The sequence below is a fragment of the Zingiber officinale genome, unplaced genomic scaffold, assembly GCF_018446385.1.
Source record: "Zingiber officinale cultivar Zhangliang unplaced genomic scaffold, Zo_v1.1 ctg167, whole genome shotgun sequence".
Classification (NCBI taxonomy): domain Eukaryota; kingdom Viridiplantae; phylum Streptophyta; class Magnoliopsida; order Zingiberales; family Zingiberaceae; genus Zingiber; species Zingiber officinale.
The window spans coordinates 658149-674037 of record NW_024589857.1 but is presented as its reverse complement, the minus strand read 5'-3'; the positions used below and the strand labels follow the sequence as shown (position 1 = coordinate 674037).

The 15889-nt window shown below is 36.8% G+C and overlaps 1 protein-coding gene across 3 annotated transcripts in view; it reads right to left on the bottom strand.

The window, feature by feature from the left end:
* Positions 1-15889, bottom strand: part of LOC122036512 (myosin-6-like) — a 29278-nt gene that overhangs the window by 766 nt on the left and 12623 nt on the right. For all 3 annotated transcript variants that reach the window (XM_042595859.1, XM_042595860.1, XM_042595861.1), the window contains exons 22-37: positions 15675-15794; positions 14900-14998; positions 14456-14668; positions 5417-5577; positions 5146-5251; positions 5019-5057; positions 4853-4936; positions 4599-4769; positions 2756-2914; positions 2452-2631; positions 1595-1723; positions 1439-1509; positions 1233-1332; positions 1098-1154; positions 239-295; positions 51-131 (exon numbers count right to left, since the gene is read on the bottom strand). In XM_042595859.1, the coding sequence (XP_042451793.1) occupies positions 51-131; positions 239-295; positions 1098-1154; positions 1233-1332; positions 1439-1509; positions 1595-1723; positions 2452-2631; positions 2756-2914; positions 4599-4769; positions 4853-4936; positions 5019-5057; positions 5146-5251; positions 5417-5577; positions 14456-14668; positions 14900-14998; positions 15675-15794 (1827 nt within the window). The remainder of the gene's footprint in view (positions 1-50; positions 132-238; positions 296-1097; positions 1155-1232; positions 1333-1438; positions 1510-1594; positions 1724-2451; positions 2632-2755; positions 2915-4598; positions 4770-4852; positions 4937-5018; positions 5058-5145; positions 5252-5416; positions 5578-14455; positions 14669-14899; positions 14999-15674; positions 15795-15889) is intronic.

The following is a 15889-nucleotide window of genomic DNA, read 5'->3' as shown; positions in this document are numbered from 1 at the left end:
TCCTTTACCGAAGAATTCCAGAATGCAAAGATTTCGTCGTTTGAACTTACAGTTGGTGAAACACTTTGACTATTGTATTTGTCATCATAATATTGGGTGCAAATTCTGTACAGCTGTTGGACAGTCAGCGCCTGCATATAAATTGGAGGCACAAGTAACTATCAAAAATATTCGAATGGCATGCTTTCAGTACTCGATGCACATCTGATGGGTTTGAGCAAATAAGAGTAAGCTTTACCGGGCAGAGATCATTGACTATCTCATCGTATGAAATCCTATACTTCTGGAATATTACCTGCAGAGGACACCAAGAACCATCAGATGAAAACAACACAGTATTGCTATTTTTTTTTATTCCAAACTAAAAACAGGAATATTTCAGAAAGTGAATTAACAATACTTGAAATCCCATGACAGTTGTGTCCTTTCATAAAAGGCAGGATGCTCACTGTCATTTGCAATATGTAATATCTCAAAGTTTCACAAATTGGATAGGAGAACATGTATCTGATTCTAGAAATAAAGTGCCACCACACGTTGACAGTTTAAGTCGTCATTCTAGCAAAGGAAGTAAGCCAGTTGATTGTAATGAGAGCTAACAGTAAAAAAATAAATCAATACTACAGATTAACATAGTTCATACAGTCAGTATGCAAAACTAGTGGGCCGAGTTGATTTATGTTTGTGGACAATAGTCAATTAGAAGCTTTGTGAATTACTGACGACACTAAGAATCTACACTAATATTCACTTAAAAGCTTCTCAGGTTCTTCTCAAGTAGCAAGTATAACCACCAAAAATTAAATTTAATAGTAAAGAAATAGAATTACATCAACTAGTGTTTCTTTGCAATCTTCTTGGGGGTAATTCCACATTGAGAAATAAATGTGTAATTAATAGGAATAACCAACTCAATATACACCAGTAACAGATCAAATGGACAAACTACAATTACACTCGAGAATAAAATGGAATGATATGATATTATATATTAGTTAATGATTCGTTCAAGAAAATGGTGCACAGAATTTACAGATATCTAAGAGACAACTGCTCCACGTAGATTGACAAACCACTGTATATTGAAATGAACTTACCAAGAAACCAATAGCTTGTTTTGTGTGCTTAAGTTCATCCGAGGATGATCCAACAAGCTACAATTAAGAAAACCCAAAATATTAGACGTATATACAGAGTCTACCAGCTAAAGAATATAAATATATAGTAATTACCTCTGGTTTTAATTTATTACACCACAATTCCATTTCATCCAAACCAGATTTCACATACTCTCCGTTGCTAAAGGAGCAACATTCTCGGCGCAAGAGAAGACTATAACAACATATAGTAGCATACTCCAATCAAATGGCATGTAAATAAATTTGAAATTCAATATTCAGAGAGAGAGAGAGAGAGAGAGAGAGAGAGAGAGAGACACCTATTAAAAAGTTGAATATTAATGAAGAAGAAGACTTGAACAAAGAACTTCTGAATAAGAATCTCGGGTACCTAAAATACAACATACAAACAAAGGTAACCTAATTGCCAGAATAAACATTTGTTCCTAATTTATACACAACAAAACAATCCTTACATAGTTCCCTTGCAACACTGCCAGGAGATTATCAAGATTGTCGATGATGCTTTGCCACGGGCTGTTCTGAGCATTACTTCCAAATGAACGCCCTCTCAGCATACTTTTTGCTCTTACTGTCCTAGTTACCTTCAGTTTCAAAAATTTTTATCAATTAAGTAAATAAATGTGCGCTTAAGGTCTTAAAACACCATCAAACATGTTTATAACTTGGAATGTGATTAATGGTAATATGACCCTGTAGCATTTATTAGAGCCAAGAATATCATCTAAAAGAAGCTATTCTGAGATACAAGTTGGTATATATATTCTCCGATTATAGCAACGCCAGCCACACCAGTCTGATGAAGTTAGTGTCTGGCTGGTATTTAAACCTTTCTCCAAACATAAAGCATATTGCACCAAACACTGATTTAACCTGTATGTACTGTAGGACATGATATATGTAATACTATCTGAGTAATGAAAGAGCATAAAGAACGAGTGGAACACTTGCAGGCATTATAGATAAGCAGTCAGAGAATTTATGTAAAACTAAATTGCAGAGGCAAGTAGAATATGAGATAATAAAATATACACATTTCCTAATGATGAATGGCTATTAAATTTGTGCTTGTGGAATCATAGATGTGCACAAATTTTGCCAATGTTGATACTCATAATACTCAAAAGAAAAAATTACACTCCGGGTTAAGATTGTCAGTCTTAGAACATGCGCCACCTAATGCAATCTGCTCATGCATGTGGTGTTAAGAGCATGAAATTGTAGATTTTGCCCATATTTAAGAACTTTAGTTTTGTGATGAACGATGACTGGCAAATTTTTAACAACCACGGAGATATGAAAATCATCTCACCTGTATACACTGTGAAATTAATGAGCTCAACTCTTTCTTTGCATTATCACGAAGGATCCCAAAAATTTTTTCAGCATAAGCTGAGAGCTGTTGCTTGAACAGCAATGCTGGGTATTTGGCCTCTACTTGGCGCACAAAAGCAAGTTCATCCACAGGAATGTTTGAAGAAGAGCGGAACCCCTGCACCACATTACACAAGAAATGAAGTCGATGAATTTTACATTTACTGAAGAATTCGTTCAGTAACTAAGAAAAATTCACAACAAATTTGCATATCAAAGAAAAGACCAGATGAATTGCATACTTGTGTCATCCGCCCAAATAATGATGTTGGTGTTGGAGGCTTCCCTCGTGGTGTAGAACTACTAGTTGCACCAGCAGCTTTTAGACTCTTTTGCAAGAGATATAACAAAGTAGATGAATTTGACAACCAATAAGCTAGGTGTTCGGTGCTCTGATCATCCTGCATCACACATTTAGTTGGGTTGAGTACCTTATAGTTACACAATTCTTATAAAATAAAAGAGATATAGCTGACTAGCAACATCAGATGGTACCAGAAAAGGGTGCAAAGAAAATTAACAGTTATCCGACTCTTATAAATAAAACAGATATATAGGCCACAGCATATGCTAATGGACAAAAGAGCAAAGGAATTTAACAAGTAATGCTGATACAAATTGATCAACAAAAAAAAAGTGCATTTAAGTATCTGAAAATGTAAATTTGTTTCACCATACACCCACACAAGTAAAGGATCTTGCTATTGCTGAAAAAGTAAGGGACCAATACTTAAAATTAGTCTGCTAAATAACTTAATAAAAAGAACAAGTACCAGACATCTAATTGAGTTCTGATCTCTGTCCAACAAATAGTTAGAAAGCAAAATATATGATTCAATAAATAAATATATATTAATTGATAAAACTAATGAAATAGGCTTCCGACTATAGGCTGGATGAATTAAATTTATGCCCTTAACTGACCAAAGTGATCATCCTTTCCAGACCCTATTCTATGTTTTTTTTTCTCTCAAATTGCATGGTCAAAAATTTCCCAAGTTTCCAGAAAATTGTACCCTGAGATGATTCAAAATACTGTATATCTTTTGCTCAAAGAACTTAATGTCAAAGTTGATCATTCAACTACAAATAATTTGTCCGAGCATAAGTAATTAAAAGCATACTTTGGCTCTTTAAAATTCTTCTAAATATCACCAGAAGAACATATTCCATCCACGGGACAAATCAATTACAGTGCGATAAGTTTAATGATCTTCTGTATTGCACATATGTGGCAAGAATAAGTGACTAACCATGGTCTACAAAAAGTCAATCACAAGAAGAATTGGTTTTACCTACATAAAGTTCTAACTGCTCAATTAAAGGGCACAAAGTTTAGTATAAAGAATAAATACAGAAATTGTATATATAAAAAAGAAAACTAATATAGTGTGAAAGGAGCATATTCACCATTTACCAACAACAATATGTTTATGCCACATTTCATTCAAGGCACTGTGGGTTTTTAGAATACCAGAATAATTCAACAGAACGTGCAATATAAGTTGGTCCCAACCAGATTATGGACCGACTTATTGCAATCAGTATTGAATAGCCAACTAATATCAGACCAACTGAAGTTCCTTTATTTTGGTCAGTCCGTGCTGAAAATTGATTCTGGCTCAATTAAATTCTACTAAAGAAATCTAACCAACATCAGCTGAGATGTCTACTGTGCACTGGGAAAATAGAAAGGAAATTAACAAAAAAGATAAAATAAAAGCTTAGATTACAAAGACAACTCAGAGGTTCTTTCGCAAAGCAAATTTGAGTTTCACCAGCACCAAATTAGGTTGTGCCTACCATACTGGGATAATTTGTTGTCAATTTGTTCTGAAGATTCTAACCAAATCAGATTTTTAGAAATATTTTCATAGTTATGTATTTCATTTACTTTAAACTAAAAACAGTATGATCAGGTTTTCAAATATTGACAACCCAATACTTGTCAGGCCAGGCTGTTCAAGTTTTTTGGACATCCGAACGTGTGTTTCATTTTCAAAAGGAAGAACAGGTCAACTAGCAACAACAATTATAGTTGTAGTTGGAACTAAATAAACAGAGATCTATGTAGTATACAAGAACCTCAATTGCACAGCCAATCATCTGAATAAGACGGTCAAAAACACTTGTTTTCTCTGCTTCAAATAATTTCCAGTGAAGAAGAGATTTGTATATAGTCACTGCAGCTGCTGGCTTTCCTTCATCAAAACCAATGTTTTGAACCACGCATTTGATCAGCATGTCAACATTCTCCTGAGAGTAAAACACAGTAGGTGAATCACCTATCAAAGAATAGGAATAACATAAATTAAACCTTGATAAGAAACATTCATTACCTGCGGCCTGTCAACATAAGATTTCCTCAACCTGGAATCAGTCTTGGCAATGTGTTTAATAGGAGGAGGAGCATTTGGTAGGTCCTGCAAAAATAATGCAGGAGTAACACAATTCAACTCATGGAAGAAGTCAAAAGAGAAATTGACACCGGCGTCTGTTGCAGACCTTATGATCCATAAATTGGTGCGGAAGGTTGTCCATACTCTGCAAGTAATGACAGCATGCAAGTGAAAATGAAAGGAGAAAAAAATTTGCAAAGATATGGTGGAGATATTATAGAGGGCAGAAGTACTTGTTTCGATGGGGTAGAGGGTGTGTTTTTGACTGATGCAAGGATTAAGGCTTGCTGTCGCAGAACTTGATTCTCAGATTCCATATTGGACAACTTTTCTTGAAGACTGCAGTAGGAACATACAAACTTAATCCATTGTGGAATAGAAAATGTGTCTAAGAATCAAGGTACAACTCTGGACTCAAGTTCAAACCTTTTTAGTTCTACCTTGATTCTTAAATTCAAATCATAATGTCAAGCTAAAGACAAAAATGACAATAACTATATAAACCTTTGCATCGATGTTTTCAGATCAATTAATTTTGCTTCTGACTCATCAATCTTTGATTCTGTCTCAAGAATTTTCTTTAGCCTCTCCTCACTTAGGGCACTTGTTTCCTCAAACTTTTGCTCTGTTTCTTGAATTTTTGTTTCAAGAGAACTCACCAAAGCCTGAAATTCATACCAAACATTATACAAGCAAAAAAGAAAACTAAACAAAGCATAGCATATCAACACTGGGCCCCAATACCCACAAGATGTTATTCTCAATTGAAACAAAGAGGTCATGGAAGGCATACAATACACTCATGTAGAAAATAAGAAATAGAGTAAAATGAGGCAAACTTATTCTAACTATGTTTTGCACTAAATCAAGTATGCCTAACCAACCTGATGCTTGATCAATATGTACTTGCTGCCAAGTCCAATTTGAATATTTAGTATGTGTTTGCTTCCTAAAACATTTTCCAGTTCTCTCTTTCCAATTTTCCTTTTCTAGAAAAGAGTTTGGAAATTGAAAAGAAAACAAGTCTGACAAATTTTATTTTTTTTTGCAAAATGAACGCAACAAGTAAAATCTTACTTCTCATTAGTCCAAAATGGGTTGCCTAGATTTACTTTCAAAACTAACCTGGAAACACAGATAAATCTAATTAATTATCATTATCATTCAAAAACTCAAAACAACAGGTAAGGATGACCCAATTTTGAACCACCAGTTCCCTGAAGTGACACTATGATACCCTTTGGCACAATAGACAAAAGATTGTCTGTGCCAAACAATATTGAATGCCAGTAATTTAAGTTTTGACCATGTCACCCAACCCAATACAAGAATTCAAATCATGCTTCAACTTTGTACATTTTGATAATTTACTGGGATGTCACTTAACACAATACAAGAATTCAAATCATGCTTTATCGTTGTTTCTTTCCTATCAATAATGTGCTAGAAGAATCATTTGAAAATGTACATTTGGAGCATCAAATTATCAAAAATTCACTGGAGTTCTAACACCCTCACCCTGTTTTCATAGATTTAGTCTGCAACTATCAAAATGTACAAAGTTAAAGCATGGTTTGAATTCTTGTATTGGGTTGGGTGTCATGGTCAAAACTTAAATGAGTAGAAATAAGACAAATTCACTAGTAGAAATTCCAAATGATTCTTCCCTATCAATAACTTGCTGCTTCAAGTCTATGAAAACAGGGTGAGGGTGTCAGAACTCTAGTGAATTTTTACTAGAAGAATCATTTGGGGGATACTTGCAGATTAAGTGTCCTATTCTGGAATTTCCTTGATTCTTCTTGTGCTCTGCTGCTTATGCAGTTGGAGCTAATGTTGATAATCGCATTTCACTTATGCTTTTAGATCAAGTAAGAACTTTGTTAGTAGATATTCCTCCTGGTTTGAGCGTCCTACCAGTGTGAAGACTTCTCGTGTGAGGGTTTTTCCAGTGCAATGACTGCTTACTCATATGAGAGTTCCACCAATGCCACGAGACGACTTCTCCTCTTCGCTTGAATCCTCCTCACAGGAGGGTTTCCCGATCCAGGGTTCTGCTTCCTTCCCTTCTCCTCCTCCTTGATGCCTCCGGCACAATGTGTTGGTATGTTCAACACAACACCCCAACATTGTCTTGTTTGGGCCAACAATTGAACCCCACAAATAAGGGAGTTTAGTCTTACTTTAGCTGGAAGTAGTCTCAAGCTATGAATTTGAAGAGAGTGATGCCTTTTGATGAACTACAAGAGATCTTGACATGCTATGATTCATGTGGTCCAAGCCAATACTTAACAAAATGACCTCATCACTACCTCTACTCATTTTCCACTTATTTCAAATTCTTTTAGCCAACCCAACCCAACATAACAATTGTTATTCATCTTTCCTCATCCTCAGTCTCAACAATTGTTCCACCCATCAAACACTACCTGGGTAATAAAGTGTTGATGCAACACCAATATTAAATCATTGAACCATACAAGAATTTGGTGACAAGATTTGATGAGGCAAATGAATAACTATCTCACAAATAAAGCATAAACACATACATCAATTACACAGAGGAAATTTCATTAATCAAAGATTGAATATTACATAGACATGACATCACTTTTATAAACTCAATATCAACTAACTAGAAAAGAAATACCCCTGAATCAAACATCTATCATACTAAAAGATACCTATTAAACTTTAACCAAATTTAAATTATTCCCTAAAATTTAATAATTATTAAACTTCAACAGATAAATTACGACAATTACCAAAATGTATTAAAATTAAAAAAACCTAATTACAATGAATTTTCAGTTAAAAAACTATTTCATTATTTACCAAGCTTAGTAATCACTACTACGCTGCTGAAGGAAAGAAGTGGCTGTTTGACCCAATCAATCTCCCCCTCCACAAGACTTTGCCATTTCTACATCTTTCCTCAATCCTCCTTTATGTTAATATAAGTGTGCAAATATAACTCTTTGTTTCAGTTGTAGATAATACCTTTTATTTGTTCCAAGCATACAAGAAGATATTATTACGTAATAGAAATATAGATGGTAGAATTATGTGACTACAAAAATTATTTATCCAAGTTTGTGTATACCCAAATTGGTGTCAGTAATAGGTATATACAGCCAGTCATGGCTGGTCTCAAGCCCGGATAAAGGAGGGTTGACAAATGTTCAATGAATGAATTCATTAAATTATTGTACTAATGCTAGGTTGTTCCCCAAAAGGAACGCGTTACAGGTCCAACTATAACGTCTCGGCAAAGACCGCTACATCTCCAGAACTCGGGTGTAGTGCTAAATATGTAAGAGTTCGCGTTATAGGGTCCGACTGTAACGTATCGGTAAAGATCGCTACATCTCCATGATAACTTGGGTGTAGTGTTAAATGGGTAAGAGTTTTCACACCATAGGTTGACAAATATAATAGGAAAACTAATAGAGAAAATGGATAGGCAAGAAAGCAAAAATGATAGAAAACTCGAGTTTTAGGTTATAGTGCACAGAAAAGAGTAAAGTAAAAAATGGAGTGGATATTGTTGTAGTAGTTAACTAAAGATTGAAGTTGTAGTTAGAAAATGGGATAGAATTATAGCCCTTAAGATAATAGTGACGAAAGAAACTATGAACATAATTATCGTATATGCATCGCAAGTAAGATTAGATGAAGCTACCAAATTAAGATTTTGGAACGACTTAGATGAAGTATTACAAAACATTCCGCCAAATAAAATGATTTTAATAGGAAGTGATCTAAATGGGTATGTCAAAGTGAAAATGAGGGATATGAGAGGGTACATGGAGCTATGGGTTTGGAATGAGAAATGAAGAAGGGAAACTTATATGAGATTTTGCGATAGCATATGACCTTATATTAGTTAATACATTTTTTAAGAAAAGAGAATAATACTTAATCACATTCAAAAGTAGAAATAATAAATCGCAAATTGGCTTTCTTATGGTTAGGAAGAAGGATGGAAAAATTTGTAAAGATTGCAAGTCATCCTTGGAGAAAGCTTAAATACCCAACACAAAGCTTAAATACCCAGGTTAGTAGTGTTGGATATACACCTCAAGCATAGTGTTAATAGAAAGAAAATATATACGACTCCTAAAATTAAATGGTGGAAGTTAAAAGATGGGAAGCAAAATATATTTAAGGAGGAGATAAAAGTATAAGCATTAGGTGAAATATACGGTGACTCTAATACGACATGAGATAAAATGGTATCAAAGTTGAAAATAATAGCTAAGAGTGTACTCGGTGAGTCAAAGGGACATGCGCCACTAAGTAAGGAATCTTGGTGGTGGAATAAGAAAGTACAAGAGAAAGTGAAGGAAAAACGAATAGCTTCTATAGAATTATATATTTGTAAGAACAATGAAAACTTAAAAATATATACAATAGCTAAGAAAGTAATGAATGAAGTAAAAAATGAAACTTTTGAATGATTATATCAAAAATTGGATACAAAAGAAGGGGAAAGAGATATATATAGAATATCTAAAGGGGGAGAAAGGAAGACAAAAGATCTTATTTAAATAAAATATATTAAAGATAAATGTAATAGGATACTGGTAAACGATGGAGAAATAAAAGAGCGGTTAAAGAGGTATTTTCATCAACTTTTTTATAAAGATTTAGGTGACCAACTTAACTTACGTAATTTAAATAGGTCAAATGAATATAGAAATTTATATTTTTATCGTAGAATTCAAACTTAAGAAGTAGAACAAGCTTTAAATGGGATGCACAATGGAAAAGTTGTTGGATCAAATGATATTTCGATGGAGGTATGGAAGTGCCTAGGGAAACAAAGCATTGAATGGATTACAAAATTATTTAACATGATATTGAAAATGAAAAGAATGTCTGATCAATGGAGAGTAAGTACTCTAGTTCTCTTATATAAGAATAAGGGAGACGTATAAAATTATACAAACTATAGGGGTATTAAATTAATGAGTCATAGCATCAAACTTTGGGAAAAAGTAATAGAAAAAAGATTAAGGAAAAAGACCATGATGACCGAAAATCAATTTGGGTTTATGCTTGGAAGGTTGATGATGTGCGTAGATCTTATGATCATTTATACATGTTTTGACGCACATTCATTTACTTTATTCACGTATATTCTATGCATGTTCACCTCTCTCAGCATATATTCAGCATAAATACTCTTGTTTGGAAATCTGCTCTTTGTTTGGTTTTGTATTGACAGAGACAACTTTTAGATAAAAAAAACAGCGATTGTCGACGCACCGGAACGAGGTAGAGAACACGACCGTGCAACCTTGCACGGCCGTGTGGCCAAACAGAGGAAGAACGGTGCACGACCGTGCAACTCTTGCACGGCCGTGCGGCCAACCAGAGATAGATCCGTGCATGGCCGTGCAAACCTACACGACCGTGCCCCCACGACCGCAGGCAAGCAATGCACGGCCGTGTCCCAGGAGCAGTGCCCCAAAGCCACACGGTCGTGCCAATTGGCACGGCCGTGCAGCACGGCCAGAGACAAAAGAAGGCATGGCCGTGCAGCACGACCAGTGCAGAAGGAAGACACGACCGTGCAGATCTCGCACGATCGTGTCACTCAACCCGAAGGGAGGCAGTTGGCCGTGCGGATCTCGCACGACCGTGGCACGGGCCGTGAGGCGCCCGTGCCCTAGCTTATAAAAGGGTCAAGAACCCTATTCTTGGGGGCATCTTTGGTTCGGGACTTCGTCCCTCTCCGGGGGAAACCCTAGAGCTTCATCCACCGCCATCCCTTGACGTTCCGTCCATCTCCAGAGCAAGGAGGCATCCCCAAGACATCGGAAACCTCGGCAAGCATCTCTTCTTCCCCTTCTTCTCACATCAAGGGTTGTAAGTATGTTTTACTTTATGTTTTGAGGTTGTTCTTCCCTCGCAATGGAGTAGACCTCTTCTAGGATTAGGGAGTATTTACAATATGATGGAGATGTAGAACTATGTAGATTCGCCATATTTCTATTCAATGATTTGTTAATGCCTTGTTCATGATGAATTGTGTGTGTGACATATTTATATTCCTTTGCACGCTTTGTTGATTGATGTGGAGGATTGTTAATCACGCAAAGGGGATGCCCTAGAGCGTATTGACCAAGGTGCCCTAGTGACAGGGGTAACCCTTTCCGGACGTCTAGGACGTTCCCTTCAAAGGAGAAACAATACCTTAGGAATTGCTGCTCTTGTAGAAAGAGTATTCTAGATCGTATACCCGAGAGGCTCTAGTGACAAGGGAAACCCGATCACGGACGTCTAGGACATTCTCTTGAAAGGAGAGGCAATTTCTCCATAAGGAAGTAGGAAACCGTACCAAATCTTTACCTTTATCCTTATTGTTATCTACTAGACATGTATTCCTGTGATCTACCGAGGCGCTCTTGTGACAGGGGTTAACCGTTACAAGATTTCACAGGAATCGTCTCTATACGATACTTAGGGATATTGACCAATTTAACTTCCTGCAAGAGCATGGACATAGAGGATAGAAACTAAGCAATCTATGTAATATCTCCTAGTATTATAATGAAACCGAAATCCTAGAATCCATCTCCCAAAGCTCATTCCCTCCAAGATCAATTCTCTCTCTCCTCTCTCTTCGTCTCAACCCTCTTTCCCTCTCTTTAATCACACTCGTTAGTTCGTAAGCGTCAAAGCCAACTTTCGACCGTGTAGATTGTTAGACTCCGTGGTTGTTTTGATGTGATCAACCAAGTTGGTTAGGTCCTGCTTTGTGTTTGATCCCTGTGTCTGAGTGTGCAGGAGCTTAGAGGCGCAGGAAGTCGAGCGGAAGACGCAACTAGCGAGAAGGACGACACGGGAAGGGAGCCAACGGGCTCGGTGCGTCCGAAGGACGAGAGAGCTGTGGAAGAGTACACCGGTGGGCAAGAAGAACGTGTGCGGCGTTCGAGAGACGTTAAGCCGGGTCGGAAGACTGCTCGAGGAGAAGGCCGGAAACTGGGTTCGGGTGAGCCCTATTTCGGTTGGCCGAAATCACCCAAAAGGACGGAACTTCGAAAGTTAAAGCAAAGAAGAAAACGAGCTGGAAAGACAGCTCAAGGCGCCTTCATCATGGCTTGAAGGCGCCTTCAAGGCTTGATGAAGACGCCTTCATCCCGATCAAAACGTCCGTTGTCCACCGGATAGAGTTTTATCCGTTCACTCGACCTGAGGCGCCTTGGACCTCAGTTGGAGGCGCCTTAGACCTACGGGATAGACTTTCTAGGGGCTATAAAAGGACCCCTAGACCTAGGAATTAATCATCAATTGTTCAATCAACTCTGTAGTCATTCCTAGCAATAGTTCTGAGCTGTTAGAGTGTAAAAGGCTTCTCCGCCTTCAGTAAAGGAGACTTTTTCTAGTGCGCTTTTCATCGCCCTGAATTAACAACCTTCTTGGTTGTAACCAGGTTAATTGCTAAGTCTGTTTTATTTCTGTTTCTTTATTTCAGTTATTTTATTATTGCTATTGCATTTTTGAGTTGAAAGCACGAGGAGGGTATAGTTTTTATTTTTCAGGCAATTCACCCCCCTCTTGCCGGCCTCCGCTGCACCTACAATAACTTACTTTGTGACATCTCTAGCGCTTAATCAACAGTCTCTGTGGTTCGACAATCTTATATATTACTGACGACGCATCCGTGCACTTGTGGTTCGTAACAAGTTTTTGTTGGCACGACCGTGCCTTCTTTTGTCTCTGGTCGTGCTGCATGGTCGTGCCAATTGGCACGGCCATGTGGCTCTGGGGCACTGCTCCTGGGACACGGTCGTGCAGGATTGCACGACCGTGAATTGCTTGGCTGCAGTCGTGGGGGCACGGTCGTGCAGGTTTGCACGGCCATGCACGGATCTATCTCTGGTTGGTCGCACGGCCGTGCAAGAGTTGCACGGTCATGCACTGTTCTTCCTCTGTTTGGCCACACGGCCGTGCAAGGTTGCACGACCATGTTCTCTGCCTCGTTCCGGTTCGTCGACAATCGCTATTTTTTTTTGCTCCGAAAGTTGTCCCTGTCAACACAAAACCAAACAAAGAACAGATCTCCGAACAAAAGAGTATTTATGCTGAATATATGCTGAGAGAGACGAACATGCATAGAATATACGTGAATAAAGTAAGTGAATGTGCGTCAAAACATGTATAAATGATCATAAGATCTACACACATCAGTTGACAATAAAAATTATACATCTTCTCAGACAACTAATTTAAAAATATCAGGAGCAAAAACAAGATCTACACATGGTATTCTTTGACTTAAAAAAAAGTTTATGATAGAGCCCCAAGAGAAATTATATGAAGAATTCTAGAAAAGAGAGGTGTTAGCATAACATGTATTGAACTAATTAAGGATATGTATGCGGATGTAACGACCAGAGTAAAGACTTCAAACGGAATAAGTGAAGCATTTCCAATAAAGATAAAATTACATCAAGGATTAGCTCTATGTACCTATCTTTTTACACTAATTATAGACGAACTCACTGTACACATTTAAAACACAGTACTGTGATACATGTTGTTTGCAGATGATATTGTTTTGGTAGATGAAATATGTGAAGGAGTAAATACTAAACTAGAATCTGGGTGGGAAACACTAGAAGGGAAAAGTTTTAGGCTTAGTAGAATAAAGATAGAATATATGGAATCTAAGTTTAGCAATATTAGACGTAATGAGACAATTGTTAAGATAGGAGATGATGAGTTACCTAGAACCGAGAGGTTTAAATATTTAGGATCATTTTTGCAAAACAATGGAGGGATTGAGAGAGATGTCTTACATAAAATATAAGTAGGATGGTTGAATGAAGAAGATCGTCAGTGTTTTATGTGCCCGTAAAGTACTTCTAAAGCTTAAAGGAAAGTTTTACAAAACTGCAGTTAGACCTGCTATATTATATGAAGCTGAATGTTGGGTTATGACTCGAGCAGAAAATGAGAGTCGCAGAGATGAGGATGTTAAGATGGATGTGTGGACATACGAGGATGGATAGAATAAGAAATAAGAGCATTAGAGAGAAAATCGGTGTTGCATCTATTGAGGGAAAACTCCGAGAGACATGTTTAAGATGGTACGAACATGTACAGACGACCAATAAATGCTCCAATTAGGCGATATGAAACTATGACAAACACACATATCAAACGAGAAAAACCAAAAAAAGACTTAGATAGTAACAATAAAACAAAATAAAATTTATTTAAGTATAGACGATATAATAGAAGATAAAGTTCAATGGCGTAAAGGATCCATATAGCCGACTCCACTTAGTGAGATAAAGTTTGGTTGTTTTTGTAGTAGTAGTAATAATAGTTATATATAGCAATATAAAGCAGTATCCAAAGAAATATAGGCCTACTAATAAGTATCACCAGCACAGGTGATTTTGAAATATAGACCAGTAGCATTGTATTGGAAGTAATAAAAGTTTATTTACTCTTTGTGCTTAGACTTGTTTTGTAGCAGAGGCAAGTGAAGAATTCATAAGGGATAACTATGGGGACCAAACTCACCTTTAATTTTTCATTTTCAGCTGTGATTTTATTCGTCAAATCTGTATCAATAACTTGGACCTCATGTACCAAAGAAGCATTTTCTGCAGTCTTCTTGGAAGCTTCTTGCTCTGCTGCAAGCATAGTTTTTGTTTCTTTAACCTGTAGTTGCATATCCTGCAAGGCTACTTGCAACTTTGTAATTTCTTGAGACCTTGCTTCCTCCAGGTCAAGCTACAAATGAAAGTAAATGGTATGAGAAGGACCTAAACATTTGTAGCCATACTTGTTCTAAATATAAATTACATTGAAATATTCACTTTTTGTCAATAAAATATATTTAAGCCACAGACGCATAAAGTGCCAGCATGTTGTGATGAGTTATGCATGGCAACCACAGACACCTATCTTCATACACTTCTCAAAATTTTGATAAAGAATACTGAAAATTTACACCATACTAACCCTCATTCGTTTCTCCAGCTGTAGTCTCCATGTGAGTTCTTCAACTTGCTTCTCTAACTTATTTTTAGCTTCTTGGAGTGCACCGGCTTCTTTTGCAGCCTAAAAATCAAGAAAAAAAAAATGTAAGGTGATGCTCAAAATAGGTAAATGTAAACGCACAAATGTTTTGCTCAAATAAGTGAGTTTTTCATCGGTAGTAAACTTGAATAACAGAGAACAAAGACATTTGACAGCAACATTCTAAATTTATCCATTTGACTCTTACAACAATAATTTTACATTAGTTTCTCTTTATCTATTCAAATTACAAATAAGCCTTCAGTGTGCTAACTATTCAAGATAAGATATGCAGTATTGTTGTGTACTTGAAAGATGAGGCATTTCAACTATCTTACATATTCATAAATCTGCTCCTCAACGGTAAAGTTGAGGAGCCTTGGCGCAACGGTAAAGTTGTTGCCATGTGATAAAAAGGTCACGGGTTTGAATCCTGAAAACAACCTCTTGCAAAAAGCAGGATAAGGCTGCGTACAATGGATCCTTCCCCAGGACCCCGCATGGCGGGAGCTTCGTGCACCGGGCTGTCCTTTTTTTTTTATAAATCTGCTCCTCAGTAAACTATCAGGTTGCTCTAGATTTGCAAGCAAACCTTTTTGCTTACTTGAAAATACAAGTTCTTTCTTATGGCACAATCTAATGCATAATTGTACAACAAAACTTTACGAGATAATATAGGAACATTTTAAAGTATATTTGAAGTTGAAAAAAAAAATACCAATTTAAGTTTTCGTAGTTCCCTTCTAGCAACTCTTCCTCTCCAAGCACATTGCATCGTAATTGTTGCTTTCTTTAGTCTCAAATAACGCAAGCACGCTAAGTGTCTGCGGAAATAACTCTGAAAAAAGGACATATGGACTTAACACAATAACTGGAAAAAGATAATTAGTGTTGAAAACTAAAGCATCCAGCACATACACATGTAATAAATAC